We start from the raw sequence: 18,545 nt of genomic DNA, 5'->3' as shown, positions 1-18,545 counted from the left end.
AGAGAGAAATATTTTACTAAATGAAAATGAATGAAAAATTACCGTTTGCGGAGGTCGTTGTCCAGGTTGTGGATAAACAGGAGGTACGACTGGGGGTCGCTGCATAGGCCAGGGCTGCTGATAGGACTCGGGTCCAATTCCTGGATAATTGGAGTGAAACCGATGCATGGGGCTAGATGCCTGGAGCAATTGATTAAGCGTAGGGGTTGGGCCAGTTGCCTGTGATATACTCTGCCCCGAGAGGAACCTTGGTTGTCCCGGGAATGCTCCGGGGCCGGCGCCTATGTGAGCAAGTCGTGGTTCTATCTTGGAAACGGAATAATGTTCTTCCATTTCGCTTTGATGATGAACACCTCGCTCGGGTTCATTGGGCATTTGTTTACCGTAATCGGGGGCGGTTTGTTTGCCGGGATAATCGACGTGTTGTTTCGAGAACGAATCGTTGCTCTTATTTGATGCATACTCATCGGAGTAATCGCGGTTGGGTGCAAAGGGATGATTTGGATGATTTCCCGGATGTCCAGGACCTGAGGCGTCGTTGACGGACTGCTGTTGCTGATCCTGGGGATTATTCTGTTGGGGTTCACGGGGAGATTTGACCTCGGCGGCGGTGTGTCCGCCAATGTCCTCACGGTATTGACTCATCTCGAAACCTGAGTCCGCGCGCTTCACATAGTTCAGCAGCTGGGCCGCGCCCCGGGTGGCTGTTTTATCGGCCGGCTCCTGATCCAGCTGCTGTTTTCCACTAGCACTTGAACTATTCGCAACGACTTGAGGACGTTTTTGTATGCATTTTACAGACTCACTTAAATTCACATCGTTTTGTTGGCTCTCGGCTTGTGTCGCAGCCATGTTCTTTCACGGAGCCATCCTTTCGTAAGTTGGCCAATCGCGGCGGTGCCTACCGCGCGTACAGTGCGTGCACCGATCCAAATACGTTGATTGGTCCAAACTTCCGATTTAACACAATTTCTGTCCACCACATTATTCATTAAGAACGTAGGAAGACCAAATATAACGTGACCGACGGTAATTTTTCACATTTTTTCGAGCAGAAACGATAATATTTTACTTTAAACAGGGACGTCAAAGTAGCGTCGCATAATGTACGCCATCTTGTGGTCGCTGATATTAACCTTGAATTACGCAGGTTCATAAGATGGGCAACTCGAGGGAAAAAGCTTTACATGGTGAATGCAGCGCAATCTTTTGATCGTTATATGAAACTTGAAATTGGAAAAAAAGACGAAATTCCTTTATGCGATTGGTAGAATAGCTAATATATTATAGACATGTTCCTTGTAGCCAATTAAATTTATCAATCTTGACAGAATTCACAAAATTCTTTTGTTGCAAAGTTTCAAAAATTTACTTTACTATTTTTAATGAACTAAAATTTTATCACAACAATGAATAACTGACATAAACTATTTCAGGAACACGAATATATTCTTATTTTATACGAGTTTTAACTTAATTAGTGCGATATATTATTACAAAACTCACGAAAATTACAAAATCTTTTACTTTTTTGATTAAATTCAATTTGATTTTTTATTTCACATACCATTATGTTTATAATTTATTTGAAAAAACAGGCTCTCTTCAGGCACAATATTTCTTGTTGACTATAAACTTTTTTTTATAAATAACATATATGATAGAAAAATGAAAGAGAACAAAAAAAAATTGCCAGGCTATGTAACTAATTTACGGTTAGGATTTATCTGACCAATAAGAAGGCATTGCAAAAAATCGCTAGTCACTGGTTGGCTGAGCATTCGTTTTTCCCCCTACTGAAGTTTATAGAACTTCCGTGATGGCGCCACTCGCAGCGGGAAAATTTAAATTTACTAATAGTATTGAAAAATAAATTTTATCAAAAAATTTATAATTATTTAAATAAAAATACAAATAGTTAATATTTTATAATTTAAATTTAAAAAAAACTTTTAACTAAAATATAATATACTTTTTTTTCTACATGGAATTAAATAACCTATTATTAGTTTCTATTATGATATACACTCATGAACTTTTATTCCTTGAAATATATTTACAATAATAATTATTACATTATTATTCCTAACATTACATTTACCACGCATGACCAGAAGTATTTATTTGATGCTTAAAAAACTCGTGTTTTGTCGCTAACAAGGAGTTGAAAACGGCAAGACTCCTTTAAATTACAAACTATAATTAATTAACTATATTCTCCTGACTTGTGATGTTCTCTTACTAACTTTAAATCTTAGCCAGTAAAGTCGTAATTAATAGAAGATTTTGATTTTAACGGAGTTGGACTCAATTTATTATTATTCTTATTGTTATCTTCTCACAAGATTAAATATTTTATATTAATTCATTATTTTCTCCTCACGAATTTCATTAATTAATTTATTATTCTTTGCTCTTGAATTTAAATATTTTATTTTAAATTATCCTATAACAATTAATACCTAGAATTTTTTGTTTTGTTTTAATGTTTTATTCTTTTTTTTCAGCTATTATGCGAGAGAAAATTTTATTATCAAAAAGGAAATATTCGTCACTTTTAAATCGAAGTGTGACCGAGTTCAAAAAAAATTTCTTTTTTGGCTCGAGTGTAAAAATACCTCCGCTAAGTGTTATTTTTTCATTTTTTTTTTTTTTTTTTTAATCGTTTTATAAAGCGATTCCCTTTACGTGATATTTCACTCGTGTAAAGTGCAGTCTCATCGTGTTGCCCATCGAAAAAAAAGACGTGCCATCGCTAAATATCGAAGTCGAATTATTGTAATATGCGATTCGGCGTTAAATTTGTCACTGTAGATTTTTATAAAATATACATTATTTTTCTTTCTCTTTCTTTTTTGTTCTATAACATAAATGCTCAGACAAATGCAAATCCGAAATGCAAATTATACGAGGGGGCTTTTTAATAATTTTACAATTAAACGTAAAATATTTTTTTTTGACTTTTTCATTTTCTTTGTAACAAATATACTTTTTTTGAATAAATCAAATACCTACTAATAACACAAAAATGTAGTTGAATCTACATTTACAATTAAAATACATTTAATTGAAATTGAAATATCTACAACTATTTTTTTTCTAAATAGAAATAAATTAAAGCAATTATTATTTAATAATATTAAAGAAAACGAAGACATTTCTTTTTTAATTAATTCGTCGGATTGTCATGCGTTTGTATATACTATATATAACAGAATCCTGACATTATAAATGTATAGTCTCTATTTATGAAAAAAAAATAATATTTCGTTTCATAAAGTAATGAGGGAATTTTTTACAATTAATTTACTTTTTTGTTTTTAAATAAAATATCGCTATATGTCAATTATTATTTCTTAAACGTCCTTAAAGACGTTCATTTTTCTCACTCTTTGACTGTTTTTTTTTTCTCTACAGAAATTCTGACGATGGGAGCAAGGCACAAATTTCTAAAATTACTTTTTAAATACGCATCCATTTATAGATGGAGAAAATTCCACACAATTCACTACGATTTCACGCAACTTCACACTTATTATTATTATTATTTTTTTTTAATGTATTCTCCGAAGATAAATTGTTTGTGTAAAAATGTTTTTGTTTTTTTTTTTTTAGTGAAAATGCGTTTCAAATAATTTCATTATAACAATGATTAAATTGACAAGAAAAATACAGAACCTTGTAGACTGTACAATATAAACTTTCTAAGCACTTTAAAGACATATACGAAAGTTTTTTTTTTGTTTTCTCATTTAATTTTTTTTGCTTTCATAAAATCGCACAGACCACAAGGGTGCAGAGTTTTAAAATGTTTAAATGTTAAATATTGTAAAAATGACTGCACCTTAGTTTTATATATCTTAAATGCTGTAAAAGTTACGTGCAAAAGCACCGAAATTGCAAAATCGTGGATTAAAAACATTACTCTTGTTTTCTAATGATAATAAATCACACTGGGAATCGAAAATTTACCCATGATCACATCACTATGAAAAAATGTGAATTGGGTGACAATTTTATTCTATTTTTTTTCTTTATAAACGTGTTGTATACACAAATACAAAAACACATGGAGCAAAACTACTCTGATATGATTCATTTTTTTCCAAAACTTATAATCAGATTTATGTAAGATTTTCTCTTTCTTCTTGATATTTTTGTTCTTTTTGGTGAAGTTTCAATGAAAGAAAAAAAAAGTTTTGTTACTCGTCATTTGGAATAGTAGAAATCTTTTTTTTTTTAAGAAAAAACTCCCAATGAAAGGATTTATGCATAAAAAAAGAAATATTAACTGAAATTAACTTTTCGTTATTGACGTTTAACGGAAAGTAATCTCAGAAAACTATTGGTAATAAAATTAATGACATTATTAAGTATATATAATAAAACTACAAAATTGTGCATTAATTACGATGATACATCGAATTGAAATGGCTGAATTCTCTTGTGACTGAAAGAGAATATTAAAATGAAGATAGAAATCTCATTTTTCAATCATTTCTCAATTATTGTGTGTGCGATCTAGAAATACATTATCTAAATGGGCGTTTTTTTTTCATTGCCTTGTTTTTTTTGTGTGAATTAATAATGGTCCTCATTTTTTTTTTTTTCTCAAACTGTAACTATTTCGCATAATTAATTTATATATTAAATGTAAAAAAAAATTGAAAAAAAAATTATATATGGTAAAAGTTTCTTACTCGTCATATAGGGGGAGAGGCAGCAAAATCTTCACCAGTAAATCGATCCGGTATTTGAAGTTTTTCCTCCATCAGAAAATTTTAGGATATCTCACCAAATACAAGACAAAACGTACGCGAACATATTGTAGTGAATATAACTAGACGTTATAAAAAATAAATGAAGGACTAGGAATCGTAATGGATCCTGTTGGATCTTTGAACCTTCAGTTTGATTAGTTCCAAGAAATGTTCCGTGTTTATAAAAATTTTCTAAAAGACTTTCTTTTTCAACCCAACGATCGTGCAACCATTTTGACAAAAGTTCAGGTTCACGTGGCACCTAAAAAAATTACTTTTTTTAAATGAAATTTCACATTTTTAATTCAATTTTTCTATTAGTAATTTTTTTTTAAATTAATATTTTGCAAATATTTTTTTTAAATAAATTTTTTTAAATGAAATAATTCTTTATGGGGAGAAACATAAAAAAATTTTTTTTTAAATATTAACTTTTTAAATTATTCCAAAGATTAATGTTGTTGAAAGACAACAAATTTTATTAGTGACAAAAATAGGATTTGTCAATAAAAAAAAGGATATGCTTTATATATTATGTAATTTGTGATTACTGTCTACATACCACAGAACTTGGAAATAATCTGTAGAATAAAACTGTTTCGCAAGGCGGTCTTGAACCAGTTATAATAGTTGGTAGATCTATAGGCTTGCCTTGAGGATATGCTATTGTTATATCAAGAACCCAACTAATTTCTGGTTTTGATATAGTCATACCTAAATAAACACACAAAAAAATACGTCAATAAATTAACCTAATATGAAATTTCGAATTAATTGTTGCAATTATAATTTGAAAATCATTATATTAATAATTTTTTTAAACAAGAATAGAAAAAAAAGAAGTAACATAAATAAAAATATTGTGACAAAAAATAAATAAATTACTTGATCTGTCGTTTAACTCCTGATTTGAATTATTGTTTTGCGTTGGACCTACAATATCGAATATAGTTTGAATAGCTCCAACTCTTGGCAAACTGACATTTTCGAGAATTGGTAGATTATTTTTTTTTGCATAATTTTGCGAAACCTCTCGTCTTTTACAGAGGAAACCACCCTCAGGAAAAAGAATCATCCACTTTCTATCTAACGGAATGTAAGACTCCTTTAGATGCTTTGTCAGATGTCGTAAACTTTCTTCACGTTTTTTACGACCCTTTAAAGTGATGAAAAAATAAAACAAAATAAGTCTCGAAAAAAATTATTATCACACGTAGATAAAAACTAACATAACTCACCGACGAGATGAAGAAATCTTCATGTAAAATAGAAACTACCCCGAAATTTGTGTATTTAAATACTTTATCCATGATCCACATGATATTTGGTAAAACATTTTGCTTTGCATTGAACGTTGTCATCAAAATGGGAACGTCCCCTGTACTTTGATGATTCGCAATCACCAAAGTCCTATCACTGATTGCTTTTTGAATGTCATCACCGTGCTCGATTACTGTAAAGCAATTTTTTAATTAGCTAAACATTTTATTTATAAATAACAAAATTTAGATTAAATTATTTTATTTTCCTTTAATAAATAATTATGTAAGAAATTTTTGAATCTTGAAAAAACAAAATAAAAGGAATTTTTTACTCACTATCGTAGCCGGCCGTCCACGTCCACATGGACACCATTCCCAGGAGCCAATGAAAAAATAAACCTTCTATTCGCCAATAAATTTGTGGTTGGTAAACTTTGACAGGAAATAATAAAGCCATCCATACAACGTAAGTTGGAATGCAATAACAATTGTTCACAAGAACAAATAATGTCCGGGCAATACATTTTACAAAATTTATCACGATATTCAATAACCTGAAACATAAATTAAGAAAAATATTTTATTAAATTATAACGCTTACTATATAAGTGACCGCGTCTGAAAAAAAGGTGTTATAGGCCAAAAAAAATTATATTAAATTCTCAGACGCGGTTACATATACAATTTTTATTCTGAAAATAATATTGTCATACATTTTTTTCTCGAGGCATAAACAAAAGAAAGAAGAAACTTTATCACTGAAGATAAAAAAAAATTTCCAACATCGCATGAGCTTTATTCATGTTTTTATAAAAAAAAAGACATCGTCTGATCTTAAATGCATTTTATTCAACCAAGTTCAATACTTTTTTGCAACGTGCACTTTTGATAATATTTTTGTTTTTTCTTTATGTTTCTATCTCACTGTAATATGATCAAGAGAATTTAATTAACTGCCTGAATAATTACACTAGATATAAATTTTTTCAATTGTAAAAGTTATACTGCGTTATTAATATTATTTTTTTTAAAACAATTATCAATAGTTTCTATTTAATTATCACAATGCATTTAATATAGCACTAGAATTTCTTTTTCTAAAGTTAACAAGAAACTAATAGAACCAGTTTTAAATAGGTATATAGATAAAAAAAAGAAATACAATAAAATTGAAAATTCTGGAATACTAAAATCATTTTTATAAAAATATATTTTTTTATTGCATTTCATAAAAAAAAATTTTCTATATCTTAAGTACGGTTATATAAAAAAAATGATGTTGACAAATATTAAAAAAAAAAAAAAATGGAACATGTTTTTATTCATGTTGTTCAAGTTCTATATTGCACACATGTAGGAATTATAAAGAAGCCTTTGCACCGTCCACTTATGCAATTACATTGTTAAGGATACATTCTATAAGTTGATTCCATTAAATTTAATGCTGATCATATTTGTAATATACATATCTTCAAAATATCAAAGATTACATCTTTATAAAATTCCTTCGATTACTATATTATTTACAATACTTCTAACAATGTTAAAATATTTTGAATTTATTTTTTTCTATCTAAGATCCACAAATTTATGTTATAAATAAAATAAATAAATAAATTATAAATGAAAAATATAACAAATAAATAATATAATAAATCTATAAATAAATCTCAAAATACTTATTCTCAAATTTAGAGGAAACATTGTAAATGAGAGATCAAAATTATAACTAAAACATAAGCAGATTAATGTAAGTAGTAATGAATAATTAATTTTGTTATTTTATAATTCTAAAATTCAAATACGCTAATGAATATTCACATTTTTCTTGTAAAAAGAAAAACAAGAATCATTTTTATCATTTGTATGAAAAGTATTTATTATAATAGTGATAAAGAATATAATATACAGAAATGCAATTATTGAATTGAATTTTTTTCCAAGTATTAAAAAGAAAAAAAACTGGTTTAAATATAGAATAAAAATCAAGAACAATAATAAAATATTCAAAAGTGAAAAATTGTTTATTTGAAACTCAATTTATAAATAAAATAGCATGTAGGTAAAAATCAATAGTCAAATGTAAATAAAAATCAACAAGCAAGTGTCAAAAAACGAGTTTTCAATGACTTTATTATTATCTCATTGATTAACTAACAAGTTTTTAAACTACAATACTGATAACTTAATAGAACATAAAGTTGTATAAAGTTTGGAAAAAATGGTAAAACATTGATTATAATTTACTTCATTGACCGTTATGTACAGAATTAAAAAAAAAATGTTTATAAATAGTTAACAATGACTCATAAATATTGATATTTCCATGTCTGAGTTTGGAGATTTAAAAATAAAAGTTTTTTTAAATGTTTCCTTCAATTTCTATTGCATTATTATTACAATTACTTATCAACTTATATCAACATATAATGAACATTGACTTTGAAAGTTATTTACAAAAAAAAACATGATAAAACCGAATTAAATATCGAAAAAATTTTCTTCACGAAATTGCGTTCAAATTGAATGATTATGAGAAAATTATCATTTTATTGTATGTTTATCGTTTTTTTTATTTTTAATTACTTAATTTACAAATAATAAAAATAATATTTAAAAATCAGAAATAAAAATATCAATGACGATATACGTGAGGAATATATATACATACAAGTGTCGCATGCATAAATTAAAAGTTAGACGCGACTTGAGGTTAAATTGAATTATTTCGTAAGTTTTGAACTAAAATTCAAAGAAAGATAATTTTAAATGCACTATCATGATAAATATTATTAAAATAAATTAATATTTATCAAATATTTATATGTGATTGTATAGAAGATTCGTGAATCACCTGGTAAGAGTTGATGCGGGAGAAGTGTCAGTCATTTTTTTTGTAATAAAGAAGCCCGTTCTTTGATTTTCTGTAATTTACATTGATTTATTATCCACCATAGCATTTCTTCACTTACAAATTACATAATGAGTAATCATTATCTCGATGACAGATGAACAGGTAAACACGAGGCCAGTCCACGATCAACTAATTTATAGTTCGTTGGTGTTTTTTTAATGAAACAATTAGTTTTCATATGCAATAGCTTGATTTTAAATAACACTATATTTAAAAATCCAGGACAAGAACTCGTGATGTTATACTTTCATAATTTACTCGTGTGTTTATACAGCGTATCATTAAGAAAATTGTGTGTAAATTAAATCAAAATCACATCAACATTCTCTCCTCTTTATTCTAAAAGCAACGCACTAAAGTGCACTGAAGTTAGTCAATAACGATGAACAACTCTACCGGAACAACCACGGGCTACATGTATATATATAGATCGGTAAATTCTCAAATTTTCGAGAATTAAAAATATAGAAAATATATGAGAATATTCTTGAGAATTCTGCAAAAAATTGAATATCGAATTGTATTGTTGAAATTTTATTATTGTTGATTATATGATTTGACAATACTGTTTGTTAATCTATATTTTTTGTCCTTGTCGTGTTACCATGGCAACACGTGCACAAGATAAGGATAAAAAAAAGTGTTGGCACCATTGTAACGTGATATTAGGGTATATTCACACTTTAATTTGGAATTTATTTAATTGAAAAAAAAATTCAATAAAAAATAGAGAATCTGCTAAAAAACTTTGATTAAATAGTTAAATAAAAATTCTTTAGTATGAAAATACGGCTTAATATATAATTTATTTTACTTTAAATAAATTCCTTGAAATAAAATGTGACAGCGGGAGATTTGAAAATGAAATAAACCAACCAATCAGAGATTGCGTGTGGGTGTTGTTTTTGACCTGTCATTTGTCAAAAGTCAAGTAAACGTCACCTGATCACAACAATCATGAAAAATGAAAGTGAAAACGCCCAATGGGCAAACAATACAAGAATATAATTGAAAAATAGAAATAATGGATTATTATTTAAAATTCTAAAATGTAAATATTCAAAAGGTTAGAGTTATTTAAGGTTTTAGTTATTAAAATAAATGTGCAATATAAATAAATAAAATTAGTGAGTAATATTTTTTTAAAACATACTTTGCATGCTAATTTGCCTATCACGATTTTTTTTGCATCTTCTTTACAGATAAAAAAAATACTATTTTTTCAAATATCAAGACTATGTGAAATTTGTAAATAATGAATGTTAAATATGGAGCACCTGTTCTTTTCATTTCATGTGGAGTTTTTGTATTATTATTAAATATTCTTGGAAGTCGGTCAAATTTTAAGGAACCAAAACCATATCATGGAAATATTTTAAAAAAAGAAGGTATAATAATTTTTTCACTAATAAAAAATTAACGACGAATGAAATATTTAATTTTTGAAAATATTTATCTATTTAATCAACAGTTTCCAAAAGGCTTTTGAATCTCAACAACTTTACATATGAAGTTTCTCCAAAATGTAAAGCTGTCAATTTCATTTGGATAATCACCTCGTACGCGGGTGATATTTCTGAAAGAAGTGCTCTTCGACGTGCCTATAGTTCACAGGAACTCGATCAATTGGGAATTCAACGACTATTTTTACTTGGAAAATTAGATGAAAATTCTCAAAGAAATTCTTTAATTTCACAAGCTGCAATAGAAGATGAATCAAAAAGATTTCAAGATATAGTACAAGGCAATTTTTTTGAAGCCTATCGAAATTTAACATATAAACATGTAATGGGATTAAAATGGATTGTCGAGAATTGTGATGATAGAATTTCCTATATCATAAAAATGGATGATGACATAGTAATTAATTTATATGAAATTTTAAATGTGATAAAAGAGAAAAATATCAATAATTCAATAGCTGGATATGTTCTTGAAAATATGAAACCAAAACGAGAACCAGCTAATAAATGGTATGTAACAAGAGAGGAATTTGAGCCTGAAATTTATCCAAAATTTGTCTCTGGCTGGCTGTATGTGACAACATTAACGGTAGCTGTGAAATTAATGGAAAATTTGCAATATTCATCGAAATATTTTTGGATTGACGATGCTTTTGTAACGGGAATATTGAGAGAAGAGACTGATATTGAATTAGTTGATATAAGAGAGATTTTTACCACTGATTTTGGTTTTTTGAAATGTTGCATTAAAAATGGAAGAAAAGGATTTAAATGTGAATTTGCTGTTGGTCCGAATGGTGGTGACACAGAACTGCAAATTCGTTTTCAAAAATTTAGCAATTTTTGTCGATCAAGATGTAAAGCCAAGCCAATAGGAAAATCTTGTGTTCTTAATTATAAAGAGAAAAGTCTAGGCGAAGGCAGTGCACAAATCCGTCCTTTAAATATATTTTAACAGAATTTTTATTTATTCAATTAGAATTTATTTTTGTAGATCATATCTTTTTATTTAAATGTTGAAATATTTGATATGCTTTATTGCTTCGTTAAATCGAATTAATATTGTTAAAATAATATTTTTAATTGTTAACGAAATAATTTTTTTTTATAAGAAAAATATATAATTAAATATTAATATATTTAGAAGAGACTAAAAGATAAAAAAAGTCTTGTCTTTTTAGTATTGAAATAGTTACCTAATACTTGCCATTTACACTTATTTTCTATTTTAGAGAGCTTTCTTTGTACCTGTTTTGTTACCATATATTTTATGAAATAATAAAATAAATTTTATTTATAAAAAAAATTGTCTGACTTTTTAAAAATTCTTTTTCAAATAAAAAAATAAGGAAAACTAATTTTATCAATATTTATTAAACAAGGACCTTCATTTTACATAATAAAATATTGATATCTTTCAATGACAACAAGTTTGTTATTTATTTCAAAGTAGACCAGCAGTAATTTAAATTATTTATCCGAAAATGTGGAAATATAAAAAATATCGAAATGAAGTGAATACAAAATCATTAATTATTACATTACTTAGTACCACGTGTTTGGGAGTTTTTTTAATAATTCTAGTGGGTATCTTTAGAAATCCACTCGATTTTCATAAATCAAACGCTATTTACGAACGAAAACCAAATTCAACAGTGAATAATAAAAGTAAAAATATTTTTGCCACTATGAATTCAAAAAGACGAGTAATTATGTTTTTAATTTAAAAGATAAAATCAAATTTTTTATTTTAAACAGATTAACAAAGATTTTCTAAAAAGTCAATTCATGAAATATTATTGAGTCAAATATTTTAAAAAAGATGTAAAATTTATAATTATTTAAAAATTTGCAAAATTGAATATTAAGTAATATAAAAATATAAATTTTCTAACCTTGTAATTTAATGAACTTCTTTTGTAGACAACAACACACTATTGGACATTAAAAACTTTACGTACAATATTTCTCCAAAATGTAATGCTTCTAAATTAATTTGGATTGTGACCTCGTACGCGGGCGATGATGATAATCGAAATTCTCTTCGTCGTGCCTATAATTCCCAGGAACTCGATCAACTAGGAATTCAACGAATATTCTTACTCGGCAAATTTAAAGCATTCTCACAATTGAAATTAAATCATATTGAAGAAACCGTGGAAAATGAAGCTCGTGACTTTCAAGATATACTTCAAGGAAATTTCTTCGAAACTTATCATCATTTAACATATAAACACGTTATGGGTTTAAAATGGGTTGTTGAAAATTGTTTTAATATTTCGTACATTATGAAAATGGACGATGATATTGTTATAAATTTATACGAAATTTTGAATAATCTGAAAAAGATAAATATTAGTAATTCAATAGTTGGGAAAATTTTTAATCATTCAAATTCGATAAAAAATTCTAATGATGTTTTAAAAAATTGGTACATTACCAAAAAGGACAATGATTTAGACTATTATCCACAATATGTCTCTGGTTGGTTGTATTTAACAACTTACAATGTTGCCGTAAAATTGACGAATCAATTGAAACCACATTCAAATTTTTTTTCAATTGATGATGTTTTTGTGACTGGTATCTTGAGAAAAGAATCAAACGTTGAATTAATTGATTTAAATTCAATGTATACATTTAAATATGAATTTTTAAAATGCTGCATCGAATTGGGCAAAAAAGGAATTCAATGTGAATTCGCCATTGGTCCAAGTAATGATGACGATGAAATTCAAATGCAATTTAAAAATTATTCTTACCATTGTTGTCAAACGAAGTGTCGTATGCGATTAAAGAGTGAATCATTTACGAAAACATGTCTCAAAATTGGTATATCATAAACGCATAATAAAAAAAGTCTCGAAATGAAGTATTTTTTTTTTAGTTTATTAAAACAAAATGAAATTTGATCAAAACAATATGGATTTTCAAAATGAAAAGCTTATTAACAAGAAATATTTCGTTGTTAAAGAAAAGCATAATAAACGAAACTTATTAATCTAATTCCTGCAAAAATAATATATATAATAATTAGAAACTACTCACGAAAACAAAATGGGAATCTTAGAAGATTCATTTATATTTATTTTCTTTTTTTTACGAAAGTCTTGTTTTATCATTAATATTAACTACTTAAACATGGCAATTTTAAATTACTATTTACATTCTCATATTTTCTAACTTGCATTTAAAACACAATTATTTTAAGTATAATTTTTTTTTAATTTATGAGATATTTGTTTGTCTGTTTTTTTTTTTTATTTTATTTTATCGAAAAATATAATGGACTTTTGTATGTATATACATAAATAGAACAAGCATAAGCTTCTGTCAAAGAAGTTAAGCAATTTTTTTTTCTTTTTTGTTTATAAATTTGACCGTTTTCTTTTTAGTACTTTAAAACTAGCCCCAAGACATAAATGATCACTTCCGACAGCAAAATTTGGTATTGTTGGCAAATCATTACATTGATCGACAGTAGGTAAAGTTAATATTCCTAATGGTTCAATGTCTGAAAAAAATATATAATCGACAGTTATCCAATTATTTTGATATGTCGTAGCTTCTGGATGTCCATGTCGATTTTTATGTTTATAAACGCTACGAAATTTAAATGGATGTGTTAGTGTGCCGGAGGAAAATTTCACATGACTTTTTTCATCTATTTCTATTTTTTGATACTGATTTGTGTTTGTGTTTACACTAACATCTTCTGAAACAGTCTCTTCACTTCTATGACCATTTTTGTCATTCTCCCTATTCTCCAACTAAAAAGATCACCAAACGTTAATGAGAAAAGATTCAAAAAAAAATTGAAAGAATGTATTTTTCCCCTTTAATTAATTATTATCATTTTTGATAGATTTTTTTTTCAAAATGATTACGAATGAATGAGTTTTATTTACGAAGAAAATATTTTTTATCAAAAATAATAAAATTTATAATTACCATCACTTGACCTCTTCCTCCACCTCGTAACCTCTCAAGAAGAACATTAAAATGTTGACAATCATCGGTAATGTGTAGATGTGGTGGTAACAGCATATTCGATAGATATCGATAGTCCTGCGATTCCAAATTTCTCCCTTTATTCTGGTACGTGAATAAACCCTGTGTTATGAATTTGTACACTCCAGTATGTGGCTCCAGATTAAAGTCACCACAAAGAATAATCGGTAGATATTTTGGACCTGTCCTGTTAAAAGTGTAGGCAAAGAAAAAAAAAGAAGTGGTAACTGTTGAAAAATCATATAGATGGAGATCGATTTTTGTTTTATTATTTTTTTTTTAAATTAACTTTCAAAGTACCCTCACATAGTATTTTCGATGAAGGCGATTCTTTCAATCTCAGTTAAGAGAATTTGCACTTGACCAAGACGAACGTCATTTCTTCTAGGATTGTATAATAAATGTGTCGTGGCAATGACAAATTGCGTTTCTGGACTGTCCTTAAGGGCAAATTTCACGATAATACCAACATTGTCTCTATTTAGTAGTTCAACTCCCGATTGAAACATTTCCACTTTTGTATAGTCAACAATTGTTAAATGTTCTTTACGATACATTAATAGTAATCCATCATCTTTGTCATTTGTGCGTTTTTTGTAAAAATAATCGTAACCCTGCTCCTTAAATGGAATAAGGAAGTCCTCCAAGTGATCCTCCTGCATCTCTTGTAGACATATCACCTGTTGATTAGAATTTTTTTTTTTTTACTGGTAAAGAAAATAAAAAAATCAAATCTGTAACATTTTTTTACACTTACATTAGCTTCTGATTGAAGAATTTCTTCGGTTATTAATGGTTTTCTCACTCTCCATGGTAATGCTGCTGTATCGTGATATTTATATAAATATGGATGAAGCTCCAGGAGGCTTTGTGCGAGAATATTAAAGGACATTAGTTTCAATACAAAAGCTTCATTGGCATCCACAGTTTGTTTCACTGAAAAAATTTTAAAACAAAAAAAAAATCTTAACAATCGACTTGTTCCAATATTCTTTTGCTTCTGCTTATCTCTTTTTTTAAGAGATTCCGAATCTACTTCCTGAAATTCTAATTAATTTCGAAAATAATTAAATTACAAAATAAATATCTATTTTTAATAATTGAATTTACAAAAAATTATTATTATTTTTAAAACATCAGAAGTAAATTTTTTTTTAAGTACCTAATCTCAATATGTTTGTATCAATTTTCAAAAAATTTAAAAATACAATATATAAAAATTAAATTAAAAACTTACATTTGCCAAATCTCTTCCATTTACGCATATTTTTATACCTCTGCAAATCTTTTGGACGTTTATTATCAAATGATCCATCTTGCTCAGCGGATCTGGTGAAATCCATTTTTTGCGAAAACATTGAAGTAATGCTTTCATTTGATGTTTCAACGCTTGAACAACTCTCATAAGCAAAATCATAGGTCGACGATGGTGGAACTTCTTTTGGTATGTAACACAAATCCAAATATGGTTCCATTAATGTTCTATTGAACTCTTGATGAGTTCCTGGACTTGCAATAGAATCAACTATATTGGCATAGGTCGAGTACAACGCCTCTGGGACGGATGCACTCTTCCGCAAATTTTTGATGAAAATATGTTTTAATGGCACCTCCGTCATGTGTACAATCTAAAGAATTAATTTTTAAAACCATTAGCAAATATTTTTCTGCCTCCACCGTTTATTTTATAATTAACAAGATACACTAACTGAATATTGTAATAATGATAATAATAATATTAATTATTATTATTATTATTATAAAACTCATGATTAAAAATTCAAGTCTTTTCAACACAATTTCTCCACGAAACGATATAGGAAACTAAAAAATAAAATAAATATTAAAAAAAAGAAATAAAGAAACAGCAGACGTGTCTACAACGTCGTTGTATAACTTCTTTATTTGACAACAATACACTCTTAAGTATCACGACCTTTCATTCAAACTATTGATGGTTTATACGCGTGTCATTTGTTCTTCCGAGTATTGCTTTGAAATTCAAGCAGATTCTATTGAAAAGTTTATATGACAATTTTATTCAATTGAAAAGAAAAATTAAACTTTCATTTAAAAAAAATTTGTAAAATATATATAATTATATATAATCCTTTTTATAATTGAAGAATGTTAATAATATGAATTAATAAGAAACTTAATTTCTAAAATGATTAATCAGAATTTGTTTCTCTTATCTAAAACAAGAATAATAAATATAAAAAAAAAATATGTTTAGGAAAAAAGAAGTATAAGATAACGAATTGTGAGAAAAAAAGTACTCGAATAATAATTGTTGTGTCAAGAAATTGAATAAATAAATTTGTTGGCATACTAATTCACTATCTTTTACAACTATATATATCTATTTTAGCATATTAATGTTAAACTGCTGAGTAACATGCTTTTTCGTACTTCAAACTTTAACAACGATATCATATACAATATTTGCGAAATTGTGATAGATCAAATAAACAACTTGAAGTCAAAGATCAAGATCAAAATATAGTTTCACTATTTAATTTTATTAAAAATTCTGATTGAAATTGTAAAATTATTTTTTGAAATGATTTTTTTTCAAGGGCAAACAAATAATTATATTTATCACATACACACACACACACACATTTTTCTAGAAATAGAACACTTATTTAAAATAAAAAAATATATATTTCTACAAAACAATGTCTATAATTTTCTATAAGTTTTCACAAATTTTTAATACTTATTAAAATTTATTCAAATATTTAACATTATTTCAATTTAATATAATTGTCAAATCTTTAAAAATTGAAACAAAGTTATTAAAACATCAAGATTAAATAAAACTTTTTAATCTTCATTCGTGTAAAGATAATGAAAATTGATGAAAAATTGATTTTGTCGAAATTATATTTGTCATGTGACCAATAAAAATTATCACAAAAATATTTAATCAATAATTAAATGTGATTAATTAGAATGTAATCGAATGTCATTGTTAAATGATATTTTTTCAATAAACAAAAAAACTAAAATAAAATTTCCCAAAGTGAAATTATTATAATTTCACATTATAAACAATGATTATTGAACTTGATAAGATGAGAAACAATCAACAAGTAACGGTGTTAAAAAACGATTTGCAAACCTTGGCCATTTCGTGCTAAAAAAAATGCGTCAAGAACACGAGAGAGATTACTTAGTAGAAAAAATTTCAACGCGTAAAGCAAGTAAACGTTAACCTGTCAAGATTTCAGAAAGTGATAATACGAAAATTTAAAAACAATACAAAATACATACATATTCTGAATGAGTATATATATATATATATATATATATATATATATATATGGAAAATGAAAACAACAAACAGAATTGCACATATATGTCATGTAAATAGAATGCATGCATCTAATTAAGACTTCTAGAAATAGGAAAACAGAAGGAGGAGGGATTAATGTGTCCCCGAAGAAAATGACCCTAATGTATCTTTTAACAGCTTACAACAAAAAGTTATGCAATCTTTGTTCGGTGTCTAGATTTTAATCATTGAGAGGAAAAAAAATAACTCACCTTTAGCTCCTGATGAAGTAATGCGCTATGAATGTTTCGACAAAATACATTTGATTTATTCAAAAACCTAGTGGTTGCGTTCATTTATTAAATCTAAATAATTAATTATTTATCTTGAATTTTAAATGTTGTCACACAAAAGAAGACGATAACGTACTGTTTTTGTCGAAACTCCAAGCTGACATTTCGCACAAATTGTCGTATCGATATAATAAGTAATATATAGAGGTTAGTTTTTCAAACTCAGTGTCAGTGTGATTATATAGGTGTATATATATTGTTGAAAAGCACTTTTTTGAATTTTACATCACAAGTTCATTTAAATGTATTCACTTATATAATATATCGAGAATTTCTAATGTATTTAAAATTAGAAAACAAAATAAATCGTCAAAAAGTATACGTGAAATTTTAAGAATTTTCAACCTCGTGTTAGGATGATGATGATGATTCTTCGTTAAGTCGATAAAACAGGATAACATATTACCATCGTTATTAACAGTTTCCCAAAATATTGAAAAATGTTACTTAACTATTTTAATTTAATTTAACTTTTTGTATATGAACAAAAATAAATGTAAAA

General features: G+C 27.0%; 4 protein-coding genes across 11 annotated transcripts in view; 1 reads left to right on the top strand and 3 right to left on the bottom strand.

Annotated features, from left to right (window-relative positions):
* LOC127279526 (trithorax group protein osa) overlaps positions 1-1,142 on the bottom strand; it is a 31,958-nt gene extending 30,816 nt beyond the window's left edge. For all 4 annotated transcript variants that reach the window (XM_051301925.1, XM_051301927.1, XM_051301928.1 and 1 more), the window contains exon 1: positions 43-1,142. In XM_051301925.1, coding sequence (XP_051157882.1) covers positions 43-852 — 810 coding nt within the window. In that variant the 5' untranslated portion in view covers positions 853-1,142. The remainder of the gene's footprint in view (positions 1-42) is intronic.
* Positions 1,143-3,594: 2,452 nt separating this feature from the next.
* On the bottom strand, positions 3,595-9,321 carry LOC127279537 (acyl-CoA:lysophosphatidylglycerol acyltransferase 1-like). The gene is made up of 6 exons (XM_051301968.1): positions 8,877-9,321; positions 6,359-6,576; positions 5,999-6,213; positions 5,646-5,916; positions 5,323-5,474; positions 3,595-5,022 (listed from the first exon to the last, which is right to left on the bottom strand). The coding sequence occupies exons 1-6, from the start codon at positions 8,909-8,911 to the stop codon at positions 4,792-4,794; spliced, it is 1,122 nt and encodes a 373-aa protein (XP_051157925.1). The 5' UTR covers positions 8,912-9,321; the 3' UTR covers positions 3,595-4,791.
* Positions 9,322-9,819: 498 nt separating this feature from the next.
* On the top strand, positions 9,820-11,658 carry LOC127279538 (beta-1,3-galactosyltransferase 5). Of its 3 annotated transcripts, none has more exons than XM_051301971.1 (3): positions 9,820-9,987; positions 10,139-10,324; positions 10,408-11,658. In XM_051301971.1, exons 2-3 carry the CDS (start codon positions 10,192-10,194, stop codon positions 11,352-11,354), a joined length of 1,080 nt encoding a protein of 359 aa, XP_051157928.1. In that variant the 5' UTR covers positions 9,820-9,987; positions 10,139-10,191; the 3' UTR covers positions 11,355-11,658. The 3 variants fall into 3 exon arrangements, with proteins under 3 accessions (XP_051157928.1, XP_051157927.1, XP_051157926.1); XM_051301970.1 differs by having other exon boundaries at positions 9,820-10,063; XM_051301969.1 differs by having other exon boundaries at positions 9,821-10,002.
* Positions 11,659-13,637: 1,979 nt separating this feature from the next.
* On the bottom strand, positions 13,638-18,540 carry LOC127279452 (protein angel). Of its 3 annotated transcripts, none has more exons than XM_051301805.1 (6): positions 18,389-18,540; positions 15,648-16,038; positions 15,168-15,346; positions 14,717-15,090; positions 14,351-14,597; positions 13,638-14,169 (listed from the first exon to the last, which is right to left on the bottom strand). In XM_051301805.1, exons 2-6 carry the CDS (start codon positions 16,027-16,029, stop codon positions 13,768-13,770), a joined length of 1,584 nt encoding a protein of 527 aa, XP_051157762.1. In that variant the 5' UTR covers positions 16,030-16,038; positions 18,389-18,540; the 3' UTR covers positions 13,638-13,767. The 3 variants fall into 3 exon arrangements, with proteins under 3 accessions (XP_051157762.1, XP_051157760.1, XP_051157761.1); XM_051301803.1 differs by having other exon boundaries at positions 17,963-18,444; XM_051301804.1 differs by lacking the exon at positions 18,389-18,540 and adding an exon at positions 17,538-17,619.
* Between the last annotated feature and the right edge of the window lie 5 nt (positions 18,541-18,545).

The sequence above is a fragment of the Leptopilina boulardi genome, unplaced genomic scaffold (genome assembly GCF_019393585.1).
Source record: "Leptopilina boulardi isolate dan_hultmark-lab unplaced genomic scaffold, ZJU_Lbou_2.1 LbouV2_216, whole genome shotgun sequence".
Taxonomy (NCBI): Eukaryota; Metazoa; Arthropoda; class Insecta; order Hymenoptera; family Figitidae; genus Leptopilina; species Leptopilina boulardi.
This window is presented reverse-complemented; position numbering and strand designations above follow the sequence as displayed.